Source organism: Chiloscyllium plagiosum, chromosome 13 (genome assembly GCF_004010195.1).
Source record: "Chiloscyllium plagiosum isolate BGI_BamShark_2017 chromosome 13, ASM401019v2, whole genome shotgun sequence".
NCBI lineage: Eukaryota > Metazoa > Chordata > Chondrichthyes > Orectolobiformes > Hemiscylliidae > Chiloscyllium > Chiloscyllium plagiosum.
Genome location: NC_057722.1, coordinates 66,937,990 through 66,956,375, shown reverse-complemented (window position 1 = coordinate 66,956,375; position 18,386 = coordinate 66,937,990). Strand labels below are relative to the sequence as shown.

General features: G+C 44.8%; 1 protein-coding gene across 1 annotated transcript in view; it reads right to left on the bottom strand.

The window, feature by feature from the left end:
• Positions 1-17,804, bottom strand: part of LOC122555664 (transcriptional coactivator YAP1-like) — a 49,866-nt gene extending 32,062 nt beyond the window's left edge. The window contains exons 1-2 of the mRNA XM_043701660.1: positions 17,583-17,804; positions 8,527-8,674 (exon numbers count right to left, since the gene is read on the bottom strand). Of these exons, the coding sequence (XP_043557595.1) occupies positions 8,527-8,674; positions 17,583-17,804 (370 nt within the window). The remainder of the gene's footprint in view (positions 1-8,526; positions 8,675-17,582) is intronic.
• Between the last annotated feature and the right edge of the window lie 582 nt (positions 17,805-18,386).

Genomic DNA, 18,386 nt, shown 5'->3' with positions numbered 1-18,386 from the left:
ACCATCTGTAGTGATTAGAACAAGGTCTGCTCAATGAACCTCATAGAACAGGAGTTCCCTGATTGGGGCTATTAACCTGTTCCAATCAGGGAGCCCTGGCTGACAGATATAAACATCAGGAGTTCTGCTAAATCTAGGAGATGGTTCAGGACTAGCAGGGTCAGGGTCATGTACTATGCACGCGCAAATAAAGGGTGGCTTAGTGGCGGGATACCAGCCTCTGTGGAGTCATTTCGCCATCCTTATGAGGTCTGACAGTCAGTGCAACTACATTGATGCTAGATCCATTGAGAAATAATAAAGCCAGGCCTAAGGTGATGTCCTTATCCTATAAACAAATTAATGAATTAGTCTAGGGAATAATATCAGTGGAAGGAGATGGTAGCATAGCTACAATGTTACTGAGCTATTGATCCTGAATTAACTGTCTGAACAAAATTAAAAATCACACAACACAACCTTAGAGTCAAACAGGTTTATTTGAAAATACAAGCTTTCGGAGCGTTGCTCCTTCATCAGGTAGCTAGAGTCAACCAACGCTCTGAAAGCTTGTACTTCCAAATAAATCCGTGGGAATGTGAAGTCATCCATTTTGGTAAGAGTAACAGTAAAAATGGACTATTACTTGAATGGTAACAGGTTGCTGCATGCTGCTGTGCAGAGGGACCTGGGTGCCCTTGTGCATGAATCACAGAGGGTTGGTCTGCAGGTACAAGAAGTAATTAGGAAAGCAAATGGAATTTTGTCCTTTATTGCTAAAGGGATTGAGCTTAAAAGCAGGGACAGTATGTTGCAGTTGGACCGGGTGCTGGTGAGTCCACACCTGGAGTATTGTGTGCAGCTTTGGTCTCCTTATTTGAGAGGGGATGCAGAGGAAGTTCACTAGGTTGATTCCGGAGCTGAGGGGGTTGGTTTATGAGGGGAGACTGAGTAGACTGGGATTATATTCATTGGAATTTAGAAGATTGAGGAGGGAGCTCATAGAAATATGTAAAATTATTAAGGGAATAGATAAGATAGAAGTAGATAGGATATTTCCACTGGTAGGTGAAACTAGGACGAGGGCATAGCCTCAAAATTAGGGGGAGCAGATTTAGGACTGAATTGTGAAGGAATTTCTTCACCCAGAGGGTTGTAAAGTCTATGGAATTCCCTGCCCAGTGAAGTAGTTGATGCTACTTCAGTAAACGTTTTTCAGGCAAAGATAGATTTTTTTGAACAATAAAGGAATTAAGGAATATGGTGAGAACACAGGTAAGTGGAGCTGAGTCCATGAAAAGGTCAGCCACGATCTTATTGAATGACGGAGCAGGCTCGAGGGGCCAGATGGCCTACTCCTGCTCCTAGTTCTTATGTTCTTGTATCCTGGTGTTGTGTGATTTTTAACTTTGTTCACCCCAATTCAATACCAGCACCTCCACATCATAACTGTCTGGAGACATGAATACCCATCACACCAGATTGGAAAATTTGAATTCAGTTAATTAATCTATAATATAATATTAGTCTGGTTAATAATGATCCTGGAACTACAGAATTATTACAAAATAATCTCCTTTCAGGAAGGAAATCTGTTATCTTTAGCTGTTGGGATTTATATTTTGACTTCACAGCCACAGTAATGGTGTCGCCTCTGAACTGCCCTCTGAAATGACTGACCAAACCATTCAGTGTCACCAAACTGTGCACAAGCTTCCGCCAGGTAGACTGAAGCCGCTCAACAAAGTGGCAACCTCTCAATTGCAACTGAAGATGGGCACTGAATGTCGACCTTGCCAGTGACTCCTGCATCTTCAGATGGCCTTGCTGAATCCGATATTACAATAGGGTATCTGGGAATGCTCAGTGGCTTGGTTGGCATTTTTCTGATCCAGGATAGCATTGCATTGAAACACCAAGGGATTGCAATAGCAAAAATGTCAAGTCACTGCTTAAACAAGAGCAGGACCCTCTCATGGTGCCTTGTCCAACATTATTCCCTCAACCAACATCACAAAAAGCAGATTAATGTATTTAAATGTTGCAGTTTATGGGATCTTGCTGTGTGAAAATCGCTACTGCACATGTTTGCCAACTAATAGTCACAGCATTTCAAACCAATTTACCTTGGGAGAACATTGTTGGGAGACAAGATAGGAAGTACCAGAAACAAAAGCTTGGTCTCCCTCCTCCTATCCCTCCGCCTTTGTTTAGAATGACTCCTTCATCTGTTCACCAAATCTTGCAAGGAAAGTTGTTCAGCCCATCATCCATATACCCACTCTTTGAAAGAGCTATCAACCAATTGGTCCCTTTTTCCTGCCCTTTCCCTGTAGCCCTACAAATGTCCTGGGAAAAAGTCTCCGGCTATCTACTCTATGCCTCTCATCGTCTCATACACCTCAAATAGTTATCATGAGGCAGCATAATTTTAAGGTGATTGGAGGAAGGTTTCGGGGAGATGTCAGAGGTAGGTTCTTTACACAGAGGGTGGTGGGTGCGTGGAATGCAGTGTCAGCAGTTGTAGTAGAGTCAGATACATTAGGGGAGAAAGTGAGGGCTGCAGATGCTGGAGATCAGAGCTGAAAATGTGTTGCTGGAAAAGCGCAGCAGGTCAGGCAGCATCCAAGGAACAGGAGAATCGACGTTTCAGGCACAAGCCCGGCACAAGCCCGAAGAAGGGCTTGTGCCCGAAACGTCGCTTCTCCTGTTCCTTGGATGCTGTCTGACCTGCTGCGCTTTTCCAGCAACACATTTTCAGCTCAGATACATTAGGGACATTTGAGTGACTCTTGGATAGGCACATGGAAGATAGTACAATGAAGGGTATGCAGGTTGGTCTAATCTTCGAGTAGGATAAAAGGTCAGCACAACATCGAGGGCCGAAGGGCCTGTACCATGCTGTACTGTTCTATGTACTATATATAAAGTCATTTGAAAATCACTGCTTCCACAAGCCTTTCAGACAGTACAATCCCAGAGTCCCTGATAAGTCTTGGAGAGCTCGTAAAATGTTTCTTCCCACATATCTGTGGGGAACGTTCGGCCACTTTGGCAGAAAGAAGAAGACAAGAGAAGTGCATGAAAAACAAACGGGCTAACACATTTTCCATTTCATCACAGGAGCCCCAGAATTGAACTCACATTTGGAAATGATTTACTGCGAGACAACTTAATGCAACAAATAACTTAGGAAACTGGTTGCACAGACAGCTGAGTGTTCAGCAATGTGAGGCTTTGAATCCAAGGGGAGGGAATAGCTGCTCAATATTTAATTTGTCAATATTTAATCTGGTTTCCGCCTCTCTGGGCAGGCAAACACAAGGCGAGCAAAGCACTTACTGGAACACACAGCTGACAGCTTCAACAGAGACAATTAATTTGTTCCCGGTCCCTCAAAAGGATCAACTTGCATCTTTAATGACCCCAGGGCATCCTGTACAATCCAACAAAATGTATTCTTAAAACCTACTCGCTGTTGAAGTAAAGGAAACAAGGCAACCAATTTACACACAGCAAGATCCCAATATCTGTTACAACTGGATTATTTGAGGGTTAAATGTTGGCCACTGATGATTCTCCGGCTCTTCCTCAAAATGGACCCATAGGATCTTTTCAGTCCCACCTCAGAGGGCTTTCAGTGTCTCACTTGGAGTCAAAGCTAAGTCACCATCGTCCTCATTAGAGAGCAACAACTGGTGGTGAGTTTAAACTGAGAGGCACCGCACCAAGAGTTGAGGTTAAGAAGGCAGGACCTTCAGGGTAACTGCTGCTGGTACAGAAACTGGACCTATGCTGTTGGCACCACAAACCAACCAACTGAGCTTACTGAGCCCCCAGCTGAAGTATGGCTCTTCTGACAGAACAGGATCCCTCAGTGCTACTCTCAGACTTCATTAGGTACTGGAACTTTAACTTGAAAACTTCTGCCACAGAAGCGAGAGTGTTACCTTTGAGCTACCTCTGGTACAAATCTTTCATACAGTCCCTAAAGCAGGCCACTTGGCCCTTCGAGTCTACACTGACCCTGCAAAGGCCATCCTACCCAGACCCCTATGTCTGCATTGCCCATGGCAAATCCACTTAGCCTGCACATTCCTGGACACTATGGTCAATTTAGCATGGTCAATCTACCTAACTCGCGCATCTTTGGACCATACAGACAATGTGCAAACTCCACACAGACAGTCACCAGAGGCCGAAATTGAACCCAGGTCCCTGGCGCTGCGAGGCTGCAGTACTGACCACTGAGCTACCATGCCAATTCCAAACAAACTTCATTGGAGTTGGATCAGAGAGAGACATTTTTTGTTGCAAGCACTTCACAAGTTGCAAGGAGCCATCTCCAATGCATGTTAGATGACAAACCAGATAGTATTGATAATCCCATCTTTGTTGTTTCCATATTTCACCAATCCATTGCAAGTGGGCTGGCCAGGCTTTAAAGGGACTGGATCAGTGAGGCCTATATTCTCTGGAGTTTAGAAGAATGAGGATGCATCTCATAGAAATGTATAAACCTCTTAACAGGGCTAGGCAGGGTATCTGCAAGAAGAATTTTGCCAATATGGTTCTTAGGGCTAAAGGGATTAAAATGTATGAGAAAAAAGTGGAATGGATGAAGTGGATTTGGATGGTCAGCCATGATCATATTAAATTATGGAGCAGGCTCAAAGGGCTGGATGGCTTACTCCTGCTCCTGTTTTATATGTTTCTATGTTTCACACAGGAAAATCTGAACCCACTTCCCTCCAAATAGAATTCCCAACAAGCGAGCCACCAAAGCTGAAATGGACTCTTGCAAAATTTACACGAGTCACATAATAATGTTAAAAACAAGGATAGTGGGCTTCAGGCATTCAAACACATGCTGCGATATATTTAGATTTTATTTTAATCCATCCAACCATTGAAATTCTTAACCGGAGAAAAAAAGATCAGCAGGCATTTGGTAAGGTTTCAGTTAATTAAAGAGAACCAGCACAGAGTTGTAAAAGATAGACTGAGGAAGGGCAGATGGGGTTTAATTTGGATAAATGTGAAGTTTTGTAGTTTGCTATAACAAATAAGGGCAGGAGTTATACAATTGATGGTAAGGTCCTGGGTAATGTTGTCGAACAGAGAGACTGAAGGTTTCAGGTTCATACTTCTTTGAAGTTTGCATCATAGATCGACAGGATGGTTAAGAAGGTGTTTAACACACTTGCCTTCATTGCTCAGACCATTGAGTATAGGAGTTGGGACATCATGTTGAGGTTGTACAGATCATTGGTGAGGCCTCTTCTGGAATACTGTGCGCAGTCCGGTCGCTCAGTTATACAAAGGATATTATTTAACAGGAGGGGGTTCAGAAAGGATTTTACCAGGAATGGAGGGCCTGAGGTATAAAGGAAGATTGGCAAGTCTGGGACGATTTTTTCACTGCAGTGTAGGAAGTTGAGGGGTGATCTTATTGACATTTATAAAATCATGAGGGGCAGAGATAAGGTGAGCAGCAAGGGAGGAAGTTCTGAGGGCCTGTGGGAGGGAGTTCTGAGGGTCTGAGGGAGAGAGTTGCAAGGGCCTGTGGAGGATGTTCTGAGGGCCTGTGGGAGGTAGTTCTGAGGGCCTGTGGGAGGGAGTTCTGAGGGCCTGTGGGAATGAGTTCCGAGGGACTGTGGGAATGAGGTCCGAGGGCCTGTGGGAATGAGTTTCGAGGGCCTGTGGGAGGGAGTTCTGAGGGTCTGAGGGAGAGAGTTGCAAGGGCTTGTGGAGGAAGTTCTGAGGGCCTGTGGGAGGGAGTTCTGAGGGCCTGTGGGAGGGAGTTCTGAGGGCCTGTGGGAATGAGTTCCGAGGGACTGTGGGAATGAGTTCCGAGGGACTGTGGGAATGAGTTCCGAGGGCCTGTGGGAATGAGCTTCGAGGGCCTGTGGGAGGGAGTTCTGAGGGTCTGAGGGAGAGAGTTGCAAGGGCCTGTGGAGGAAGTTCTGAGGGCCTGTGGGAGAGAGTTGCAAGGGCCTGTGGGAGGGAGTTCCGAGGACCTGTGGGAGGGAGGTGCAAGGGCCTGTGGGAGGGAGTTCTGAGAGCCTGTTGGAGGGAGTTCTGAGGGCCTGTGGGAGGGAGTTCTGAGGGTCTGAGGGAGAGAGTTGCAAGGGCCTGTGGGATGGAGTTCTGAGGGCCTGTGGGAGGGAGTTCTGAGAGCCTGTGGGAGGGAGTTCTGAGGGTCTGAGGGAGAGAGTTGCAAGGGCCTGTGGGAGGGAGTTCTGAGAGCCTGTTGGAGGGAGTTCTGAGGGCCTGTGGGAGTGGTCTGAGGGTCTGAGGGAGAGAGTTGCAAGGGCCTGTGGGATGGAGTTCTGAGGGCCTGTGGGAGGGAGTTCTGAGAGCCTGTGGGAGGGAGTTCTGAGGGTCTGAGGGAGAGAGTTGCAAGAGCCTGTGGGAGGGAGCTCTGAGGGCCTGTGGGAATGAGTTCCGAGGGCCTGTGGGAGGAAGTTCTGAGGGCCTGAGGGAGGGAGTTCTGAGGGCCTGGGGGAGGCAGTACTGAGGGTCTGAGGGAGAGAGTTATGAGGGCCTGTGGGATGGAGTTCTGAGGGTCTGAGGGAGAGAGTTGCAAGGGCCTGTGGGAGGGAGTTCCGAGGGCCTGTGGCAGCAGCAGCACTGAGACTTGAGGCTTTAGGAAGGGAGGCCCAGTTACCTCATAGGGGTAAGGCTACCTCATGGGGTAAGACTACTTCTTGCACGTAAGACTTTGGTATCTGGACGCTTCCCCCTTGTTTCGTAGCTCTGGGTTTTTTTGTATTTCTGCTTTTTTTTTAAATTTGGATTTTTGTACCTAAGGTGGAGCTGGAAAATGGTGACTTTGTACATTTTTCACTGTACTTCAGCAATTAAGTGTACGTGACAGTAAAACATAATTCTAATAAAACTTAATTCTAATAGAGGTCTTTAAAAGGTGAAAGAATTTGACACAGAGAGAATCTTTCTTCTTTAGGACATGGGCATAACTCGTGGCCAGCAGTATAAGCTAATCAGCAAGGAGACCTGTTGGGAATTCAGAAGCGTGGTAAAGGTGTGAAGTTCACAACTGCAGAGAATGGTTGAAGTGAACAGTAAATATGCATTTAAGAGAAAGCAGGAGGCAGTGAGGACTGCAGATGCTGGAGATCAGAATCGAGAGTGTGGTGCTGGAAAAGCACAGCCGGTCAGGCAGCATCCGAGGAGCAGGAGAATCGTCATTTCAGGCATAAGCCCACAAGTGTTCGATGGAGAGGGTATTGGAGAATTATCATGGCTGTTTTAGGTATGTTAGAGATGAGAAATGGTGTAAATAGAGCATGAACACTGGCATTGAAATGGTTGAACTGAATGTTCTGACTCTGTGCCCTGTATCCTACGCAATGATCTTCCAGGTACCTCACAGCAGAATCCAGAAAATCCTTCTTCAAAACTCCCCCCAGAGAATTCAGTGAGCTCTGGAGCATTGACAGTCTTATTGATTGCCTTCTTAGCTGTTAACCCCAGCAACACAACTCTATTATTTGAGTGGATTAATGGTTACAACTGTTGCTGGTGCACAACAGGGTTCTCAAATTTCAATGTTGGTACAGAAACTCCTTGCTAAATCACTGGTACAAAGGAAACACTCAATGGCATTGTTATCTGGTAAAGGGTCAGGCTGGTAAACAGAGAAGAACTCAAACAATATGATCATTATCAAGCAAATACATTTGACACCCAATTTCTTTTTCAGGAAAAATCTAAACATGAAGTAAAGCACAAGAAAGCCAACAGCACTGGCAAAAGGAGCACTGCTAAATTTCAGATGGTATTACAGAGTGAAAGTCCCATTTCACTAACATCTAGACACTCCTCCATAAGGGAACAACAACCCTAATCCAACACAACTGCAGAACTGTCAGCTAAGTTGAATAAGTAGGAATCAAGGACTTCGTTGAAAGAAAAGGAGGGAAAAAATTAACTTTATAGAACAAACAAAAGGCAACAATCACAAGTGACTGAAATACAGCCAGTCAGTAGGGATCTCTGCATTAGCAACAGTAGATTTCAAAGAGATTGATAAGCAGGTCAAATAAATACAACCTACTGACTCACAGCTGAGAGCATTTCACATTTCAGAATTAAGGGGCAAGCATTGCATCCTGAGATGTGGGTCTTGTTCGATTTGATTTGATTTATGGTAATCACATGTACCTAAGTACAGTGCAAAGTTCTGTTTTGCATGCAGTACAGGCAGATCGCAGCAAAACAAGGGCAGAGGGTGCGTAGACAGAGCGACACATCCTGTTCACCCAAGAGCAGGGATCCAGGAGTGGAAGCAAAGTGTGTGTCAGCAGATAGAGGAGAATAGATCATAGAGTCAGTTCCACAGTACACTCAATTTGCGAGGCATGCTCATTGCAGACAAAATCAGTAGATCAATATACTGGAGATAGATGGAAAGTGGAAGATGACAACTTACAGGTGTGTCCTCTGATTATTAATGCTGAACTTTCCCAGATCAGCATCTGAAATCTGGTAGTTATTCATTGCACTCATGAAATAGGAACTCACCAGGATTTGGATGGGTGACTGGCATGGGCCTTTGCTGCATCTGGTTAGATGTACCAGCTGTGTTCAGGTTCATCTGACTCATGGTCTTCCGTGGATCATGCCATGTTGTTATCCTGTCTACATGGCTGTGGAAAATTGATAGGAAGAAGAATTAGACTCAACACATTATTAAGACATCCAGTATGAATCCACAAAAGATACTTCACATGCGATTATCACCATCTCACTCCACTGAGATATCAGAAGAATATTCATCATTGGCATCACACTGGAATTTCGGGAATTATTTTCTCATACCTCATTTCCCAGCGACACACCAGACCCCAAATTTGGATGGTAAACAGAAACATCTCGAGTTGTAAATCACATCAACCTACTCAGAGACTCCCCGCTTCCTTTCCCTCCCTTTGAACCCAAACTCCTCCTGAAGAAACCTTAACAACCACAGGCCAAGGCCTTGACATAAAATCTCATCTAAACAAACAGCGCCCATGCTTACACAGAGTCAGCATTGATTTTGGGTCGTGTTCCAGAGCTAGATTTGAACCTACAACCTACCACCTCTCAGACAGGAATACAAACCACTAAGCCACAAGAAGTAAATGTGGGAGAATAATACAACATCCTGCCATAGCATTGGGCTAATCATCAATATAGGATGTGGGCGTCGCTAGCTGGGCCAGCTATCCCCCCTCCCTAGTTGCCCTTGAGAAGGTGGTGGTGAGCTGCCTTCTTGAACCGCAGTAGTCCGTGTACTGTAGGTAGACCCATAAGGCCCTAGGGGAGGGAATTCCAGGATTTTGACCCAGTGACAGAGAGGAAATGGTGAGATATTTACAAGTCAGAGTGGTGAATGGCTTAGAGAGGGTGGTGTTCCCATGTAATGCTTGTACAAACTATGAATCTATTAAAGTTGCACTTCACAAGGTAGCACAACAAAAGGTTATAGCACAAAAGTAAGAGAAGGGGTAACACATTATTTCAAATAAAGGATTAGCCACCGGGCACAAAACAAAGGCCATGCATAAACGGATTGTCTTCTGATGGACAGGATATAATGAATGAAGTCCCAGGGAATCTGTGCTGGGGTCTCAGCTTTTTATAATTCATAGCAATAACTTAGATGAGGAGAGCAAAGGCATGGTAGCAACATTTGTGGATGATACAAAGCCAGGGAGGATAGTCTGTTGCAAAGAAGACATAAGGAAGATGCAGACTGAGATATATGGGTTGAGTGAGTGGACAGAAATCTGGAAGATGGAGTAGAAAAATGTGAAGCTGTTCACTTTGGCAAGAAGAACTAATCAAAAGAGTATTATTCAAACAGAGAGTGACTGCAGAATTCTGAGATAATGAGGGATCTAGGTATTCTTATGACTAAAAGTCACACAAAAATTAGCATGAAGATACAGCAAGTCATTAAGATGGCGAAAGCTATGCTTTATTATGTAAAATTAAGGATGTTCAGTTTTACAGAGCACTGGTGAGTCTACATCTTGGACGCCGCAGTTTTGGTCAACTTATTAAGGGAAGGATACAACTGCGCTGGAGGCAGGTCAGAGGAGGTGTAATAGATTGATACCAGGGATGAGTGGGCTATCTTAGGTTGGACAGACTGTGCTTTGCTGTCACTTCAGTCGAGAAAAGCGAGAGGTTTCTTAGAATCCCTTTAGTATGGGAGCAGGCCATTCAGTTTACACTGACTCTCTGAAGAGCATCCCACCCAGACTCACCCCATCACCTTCCATTTCCCATGGCTAATCCACACATCCCTAGAAACTTTAGCATGACCAATCCACCTAACCTGCACATCCTTGCACTGTAGGAGGAAACCCACACACAGAATATGCAAACTCCACAGTGTTACCCGAGGCTAGAATTGAACCTGGGTCCTTGACATTCTGAAGGGAGCAGTGCTAACGAGCGGCACCCAATTGATCAAAAAAGGTAGACATGGGGAGGATATTCCATCTAGTGGGTGAGTCCAGAAATAGTACTGAGTAAAACTTTTGGGGTCACCCTATAAGGACAGGAGGGAGGAGAAATGCTGTCTCTCAGAGAATATGTGCAAATTTGGAACTCTGCCCCAGAAGATGGTGGAGGCAGTCATTAATATGTCGAAGGTAGAGGTGGATCAACTCTTGTCAGGAAAGGGAATCCCACAGTTTATCAGAGATAAAAAGTCAGACAGCACCAGGTTATAGTCCAACAGGTTTATTTGGAAGCACAAGCTTTCAGAAACATCTCGAGTTGTAAATCACTCTGCTTCTTCATCACAGCAACCTGATGAAGGAGCAGCGCTCCAAAAGCTAGTGCTTCCAAATAAACCTGTTGAGGTATAACCTGGTGTTGTGTGATTTTTAATTTTGTCCACCCCAGTTCAACACCACATCACAGTTTATCAGGGGAAGATGAGGATGTGGAATTACAAAACACCAACAGGTCAGCCATGACAGGTGGAGCAATTTCAACAGACCCAACATCCTACTTCTGCTTATATTCTTGCTGTGTATTGTTTTCTTACACGTCATGGCACGGTTGAAGTTTTACGAAGTATGCGGCTGTGACAACTGAGAAACCACAGCTTTTAGGGCGTTATTTTTCCCCCTCTGACCCATTCCAAGTGCTTTCATGTAAAGAAAACAATCTTTTGTGACTGCACTGAGTTTTGTGTCAAACACTCAGGCTGCACAGCTCCCACCCAACAAAAGTTTCATGTCGTTTTTACAGCCATGTGTTGCATTGTGCAATCTGCAGAACATGTCTCAACATGCCCACTTGTTCATCTCTGAGATAAGGCCGCACACACTTGTATTCAATAAACAGAGGTACAAGTTGCCCAAAGTTACACCCAATTTCCTTATAACTATTCAACTCAAAATTGCTTAGAGATCTTTCCAAGTACACTGGAAACATACAATAGCTCATTGAAGTTGGATTACTAGGAAAACACGTTTTACTGTTTGCTTTCTCACTTTGCACACATTTAAGGCTGAGGGCTCAATCTATGTCGAGTTATGATGTGGCAGAGCCGGTGTTGGGCTGGGGTGGACAAAGTTAAAAATCACACAACACCAGGTTATAGTCCAACAGGTTTATTGGGAAGCACTAGTTTTTGGAGCAATGCTCCTTTATCACACCTACTTGATGAAGGAGCAGCGCCCAGAAAGCAACTGCTTCAAAATAAACATGGAGTTGAATTTTACCAACTCCAGGTAGCTTGAAAGTTCCTATGGAGCCTCATTTGGGGTCCAAGGGCTGGTACAATGTTGGAAGGGATTCTGCTTCCGGTCTTCAGGAGTTTGACCAGCTGTGGAATTCAATGGCACATTGAGGCTCCATTCTGCTAGGTTCCCACTTAAGGCTCACCTCAAAGATGAATTGTATCACTGGACACCCCTGTCTGGAGAGTTCTCCATGGAAACTCAGGCAGGTTTCAGGACCCTTCTTAATGCCTGTTCTACTGGCCAACCCCTACAGCACCCCTCCCACTCCCCTAAGGACATGCAAGTCCTGGGCTCCAAATCCAAGCCACCCGACGCCTGGAGGAAGAACACCTCATCTTCCACCTTGGGACTCTTCAACCACACAGCATCAACGTCGATTTCACCAGTTTCTTCATCTCCCCTCCCCCCACCTCATCCCAGACCCAACCTCCAACTCAGCACCGTCCTACCTGTCCATCTTCCTTCCCACCTATCCACTCCACTCTCCGCTCCAACTTGTCACCATCAACCCTCACCTCCATCTACCTATCACATTCCCAGCTACCTTCCCCCAGCCCCACCCTACTATTTATCTCTCAGTCCCCTTTCCCTCAGTACATTCCTGATGAAGGGCCTATGCCTGAAATGTCAGCTGTGCTTTTCCAGCGCCACACTTTATGACTCTGATCTCCAGCATCTGCAGTCCTCACTTTCTCCTATTGGCCATGGAGGACTCTCCCACCCACCCAAACCCCCCAATATCATTAGCTGGGACAAAGTGAGGACTGCAGATGCTGGAGATCAGAGTCTAAACGTGTGGCACTGGAAAAGTGCAGCAGGTCAGGCTGCATCCGAGGAGCAAGAGATTCGATATTTCAAGCATAAGCCGTTCATTAGGGAGCCCGTCCACTGTGCCTTCACAATAAGGTGCAGCCTCAATCATTTCATTTCAAACCAAACCCATCTCATCTTCAAATGCAACCAGAAGGTGCCCTCTTCCTCACCTTGCAGCTTCCGACCTGACTCTGATTGGACTAGTAACTCCAGACGGTTGTCTTCGACTGGGGGTTAACCTCTTTACTGGTCACCTCAGGTAGAATGCCACCCAGTGTACTGCCACCCTTTCACATGGCCTTGGGTCCCACCTTGTGTTCCAGCAACATGACTGTCCATCTTTGCACAATATTTCTCTGCCTCAGAAAGTGGCTGATTTGAATGTTTCAAGACGAAATTAGATATAGTTCTTAGGACTAAAGGGATCGAATGGGTAAGTGGAGAATGCAGGAACAAGGTACTGAGTTGGATGATCAGTCAGGATTCTAATGAAGAGTGGCACAGGTTTGAAGGGCTGAATGAACTACTCCTGTTTTATTTTCTATGTTTCTATTCAATGCAAAAATTCCAAAGCATAAAAATATTCATTCCATTCAACTGGTCCATTCTGGTCTTACATTCCACAAGAACCTCCTCTCAGACATCTTTACTCAACCCTATTAATGATTCCTTCTATTCCTCTTTCCTTCGCTAACTCCTCCTTAAAAACATTTATACTGTTCACATTGACTGCATCAGGTGGTAGCAAATTCCACATTTTCACCATGTCCGGAATTTCCTATTTATTGATATCACGTTGTACTTATGATCACTCAAACAGAAACGTTTTCTCTACCTCTGCCCTATCAGATTCTTCCATCATTTTAAAGACTTTCATCAGATCATTCCCTCAGCTTTTTATTTTTCACAGAAATGTGCTCCAGTTTGTTTAGTCTTTCCTGTTAAGCACAGTGTAACCCTTCAGACTTGACACCATTCTTGAATGTTCTAAACTTCAATTGCATTGTTTTGAGCAACCTCTAGTATTTCCAAACTTTGACCTCCCCAGTCAAGAGTACAAGATGCCAATGTAACCCGTGCCCCCTCACCTTAGCCTCCAGCCAAGGTCTAAAGTGTTGCCCACCTCAAAGATGGATTTCTTCAACTATGGTCAACAGAGGCATGGAGAGCTGACTCCAAGACTAACAAAACAACCCTTTCCTTTACGAAACTTAAATGGCAAAACTGGTTGTATATCCGATGCTGATTACATGTTAATAAAGTTACTAAACTCGACATGCGACTCCTTAGAGGTATCCTTAACAACAGATCCCAACTTAAAACAAAGTGATCCCACGCTACAGGAAGTTTTTTTTAACTATAGTGCCATACAGGCATGAAGTGGGACCTTGGTACTTACTCCAACTATAATCCCTTATTCTTTAAATCACCTCGGGCTCAGGTTATGATTAGCAGGATTAAGAGTTTACGTTGTGTTTTCTATAACTTCATCGTGACATTAAATATTTAAAAAGCACAACGTTGTCAAGTCTGAATTCACAGGATGTGCACTTTTTAGTTTTGCATTTTCTCTCAAAGGTGTCTGATAAATTTGCATGGTGGCCCAGTGGTTAGCACTGCTGCCCGGGTTCAATTCCAGCCTCTTGTGACTGTCTGTGTAGAGTTTGCACATTCTCCCTGTGTTAGTATGGGTTTCCTCCCACAGTCCAAAGATTTGCAAGGTAGGTGAATTGGCCAAGCTAAATTATCCCCAGCATACAGGGATGTGTGGATTAGCCATGGGAAATGCAGGGTTATGAGGACAGGGTGGATCTGGGTGAGATGCTCTTTTTAAGGGGAGGAGTTGGTGTGGGCTAAGTGACAAGGACTCTGATCCAACAACATGTCTTCATGTAGGGGGTAGCATTCTTGAATTATGGGAGGAAACCCACACAGACACAGGGAGAATGTGCAAACTCCACACAGCCAGTCGCCCAAAACAGGAATCGAACCCTGGTCCCTAGTGCTGTGAGGCAGCAGTGCTAACCACTGAGCCACTGTGCCACCCCAGGTCTTTCCTCTATTATTTGTCATCAAGGTTTATATACAAATTAACAGCGGTGGCAATGTACTAGGTCATAAGTGCTCGCAAGATGCTGCCTATACAAGAGTGAGTGCCTTCAGGATAAAGGCCGAGAACACTGAAGTGTACAAAGGGAAAGGATTGCAGTTTAGGTACAAAAACTAATGCTTTACAGGGAAAAATATGAAGATTGAAATGAAATTCACGACACCAATTGAATACCCTTAAGGGCGAGATTGCCTGATGAAGGGCTCATGCCCAAAACGTCGATTCTCCTGCTCCTCAGCAGGAGGATGCCTGACCTGCTGTGCTTTTCCAGCACCACATACTCAACTCTATCGTCAGCATCTACAGACCTTACTTTCTCCTTATCTTTGGTCACTCATGGAATCAAGAGATGTAGGAGGTGGTTGGGAAAGTGACATTGAAGCCCAAGACCAGCTCATACTGAATGGCAGATCAGGATTGATGGGCTGAATGGCCTGTTCCTGCTCCTTTTTTTTATCTTCCTAAAGTCAGGCTCAATCCAGCACTGCGCGAATCGAGCTCGCATGAAACCACAGGAACTGTTGCACGCTTAAAGAATGGAAGCGTAAATATTTATAAATAAATTCTCTGCACGGTAACTTCCTCATTGGAAAAGTTCGACAGCAGCTCAGACCGTGCAGCAGCCACAAGTATAAAGAAGCTCGTCAACATTTGACCACAATTTTCGGCACTCCTGTAAACTTTTCCAAACAGCTTACACTGTTGAAAGATGAGACAGGATTTGTTGCAGCAGTGATTTGCTTCAGTTTCACATTAAAGTGCCACAATTAGAAAGGCCTTTAGCCTCCTATACCTTCACTGTCAGAAACAGTGACACCAGACCCCAAGTTTAGCCACACAAATGGGCAGAAGATAAGGCAAGAAACACAGCTGTGAAGAATTTAGGAAGGTACATAGGAAGTGTTTCATAACTAATTATCTGCCACCTCCCTTCTAACTGTATATACAGCAATGTGCAGATTGTAATTCAAGACAACCTGACAAGAACACAATTTTCAGTCTTCCTGCACTGTCCTCTGTGAAGATGCTTTCCTTTCATTTTCAGTGGAATTATTTTGTGCTATTTCTTTCAGTTCACTGGATGAGGTGTTAAAATGAACCTCAGCTGTATTCCTGGCTGTAAAAGAAATCCCAGGGTTCTCTTTCGAACGAAAGCTGAGAGTCCAATTTTGGCCTAGCCAAGATTAATCCATCAGCCAAGATCACATTGCCATTTGCAGGATATTGCAGTGCACATCTTGTGTGTTGTCTCTTGTTCTCTCCCTCACTCTTACTTTCATTCCACCTGTCTTTCATACTCTCTTTCTTTAGCTTTTTTAAGTCCTTTAGAACAGAAGAATGTGAGTAATAAGAGCAACAGTAGACCATCTGACCCATCGAGTTGCTCCGCCATTCAGTAAGATCATGGCTGACTTTTTTGTGGACTCAGCTCCATTTACCCGGTCTCTCACTCTAACCTTTAATTCCTTTATAGTTCAAACATCTACCAATCTTTGCCTTAAAAATATTCAACGAGGCAGCCTCAACTGCTTCCCTGGGCATGGAATTCCACAGAATCACAACCCTTCGGGTGAAGAAGCTCCTCCTCAACTCAGTCCTAACTCTGCTCCCCTTTATTTTGAGGGTATGTCGTCTAGTTCTAATTTCACCCGCTAGTGCAGGCAACCTCCCTGCTTCTATCTTATCTATTCCCTTCATCATTTCATATGTTTCTATGAGATCCCTCATAATTCTTCTAAATTCCAATGAGTACAGTCCCAGTCTACTCAGTCTCTCCTCATAAGGCAACTTTTTCAATTCCGGAGTCAACCTAGTGAACCTCCTCTGCACTCCCTCTAGTGCCAGTCCACCCTTTGTCAGGTAAGGAGACCAAAACTGTACTCAGTACTCCAGATGTGGCCTCATCAGCACCCAATACAGCTGCAGCATAACCTCCTTATTTTTAAATTCCATCCATCTAGCAATGAAGGACAATATTCCATTTAATGCTCCCATTCTCTCTCACACTCTCGCTCTCGGTCTTCCTCACTTTTTTTAATCCTCTTTTGAGGACCCTCTTAATCTTGTTTCTCACGCTTTCTTTCCTTCTTTCTTTTTTCATTTGAAGCTAGAAGCTGGAGGCAGGTTCTGACCAATCACGACATTTAGAGTCGTAGAGTCATACAGCATGGAAACAGACCCTTCGGCCCAACTCATCCATGCCAACCAGGTTTCCTAATCTTAGCTAGTCCCATTTGCCTGCAATTGGTTCATATCCCTCTAAACCTTTCCTGTCCATGCACCTGTTCAAACGTTGTTTTTCATTTTGTATTTGTACCAGCCTTCACCACCTCCTCTGGCAGCTCGTTCCATACACACGCCACTCTCTGTGTGAATAAGTTGCCCCTCAGGTCCCTTTGGAATCTTCCCCCTCTCACCTATGCCCTCTAGTACTGAGCTCCTCTATCCCTGGGGAAAGGTTCTTTGCTATTCACCTTATCTATGCCCCTCATGATTTAATAAACCTCTACAAGGTCACCCCTCAGTCTCCTACAGACAAGGGAAAATGTCCCAGCCTATCCAGCCTCTCCCTGTAGTTCAAACCCTCCAGTCTCGGTCGCATCCTTTTTTTGCAGCCTTTCCAGTTTAATAAGTCTCTTCACTGAAGGCAGGACAGGCGGGTAATTAGTGAATTGTATTGTACTCCCACATCAATCACTCCAAACTCAGCACAATAGGCCCAGAGAAAGCAAGACTGTATGACAGGTACCAGTCACAATGCTTCAGTAATATATCACCACACAAGGTTAACTGAAAGAGTTACACTGTAAACAACAAATGAGGTGCTCTCACCATAGCCTGTACAACTGGTCTCAGGTGTAGTGTGTGTGCTTTATGTTTGCACAGAGCACAACATAATTGCTTACCGTGTTTGGCAATTTAAGGTGTGGACACATTGCACATTCTAAAAATAAATCTCCAATAAACTGAGGCTTGGCAGGCTGACTAACAAAGTTCAGCGATGCTGGATCAGCTTCACGGAGGCTTATCTTGATGAAAAATGGGAAAACATTGCTCAACTTAGGAGGGACGGCCACAGAACAACCTCTGGAGAAATTGTTGCTATGGGTTGTCGGCTGCGTAGCCATGGTTACGCAGTCGCCCTCCATGAAAAATCTTGGCAAGGGGCAGCAAATTCTGTCTGAACACTGCCCTTTTGCCCTACAACAGGAGACTGAATTTAGCTCAGGGACTGGTGAGGATGAAGGCATCTTGAGCTGAGGTGGCAGTCTCAGTACTGCTGTGATACACCAGCCGAGGCCTTCCGAAACTCAGCAACTTGCCATGGCAACAGCACAGTCCTGGGTGGGATTGCCAGACTGTGCTCAGCATACACTCCACTTCCAAGGGAGCGAGCAATGGATAGCAGCAAATCACATCTGGCCATTCAGTGTGAAGGTTGTACAGGAAGTGTTAGTTATTGGTCCTGTCTTACAGCAATAAGCAAAATGTGACATTAAATGTCAATAACAACTTGTATTTATATAGTGCCTTCAAAGCAGTAAAATACAGGACACTCCACAGGAACATTATCGCACAGAGTTTGGATGAATAAGACACATGAACAAGAACATTTGTTCAAGAAGAGTTGTTTTTAAGAATCACCCGAAAAGAGAAAGGGAATTACAGAGTTTAGGGCCTAGGCAGTGAAGGCCCAATGGTGCAGTGGT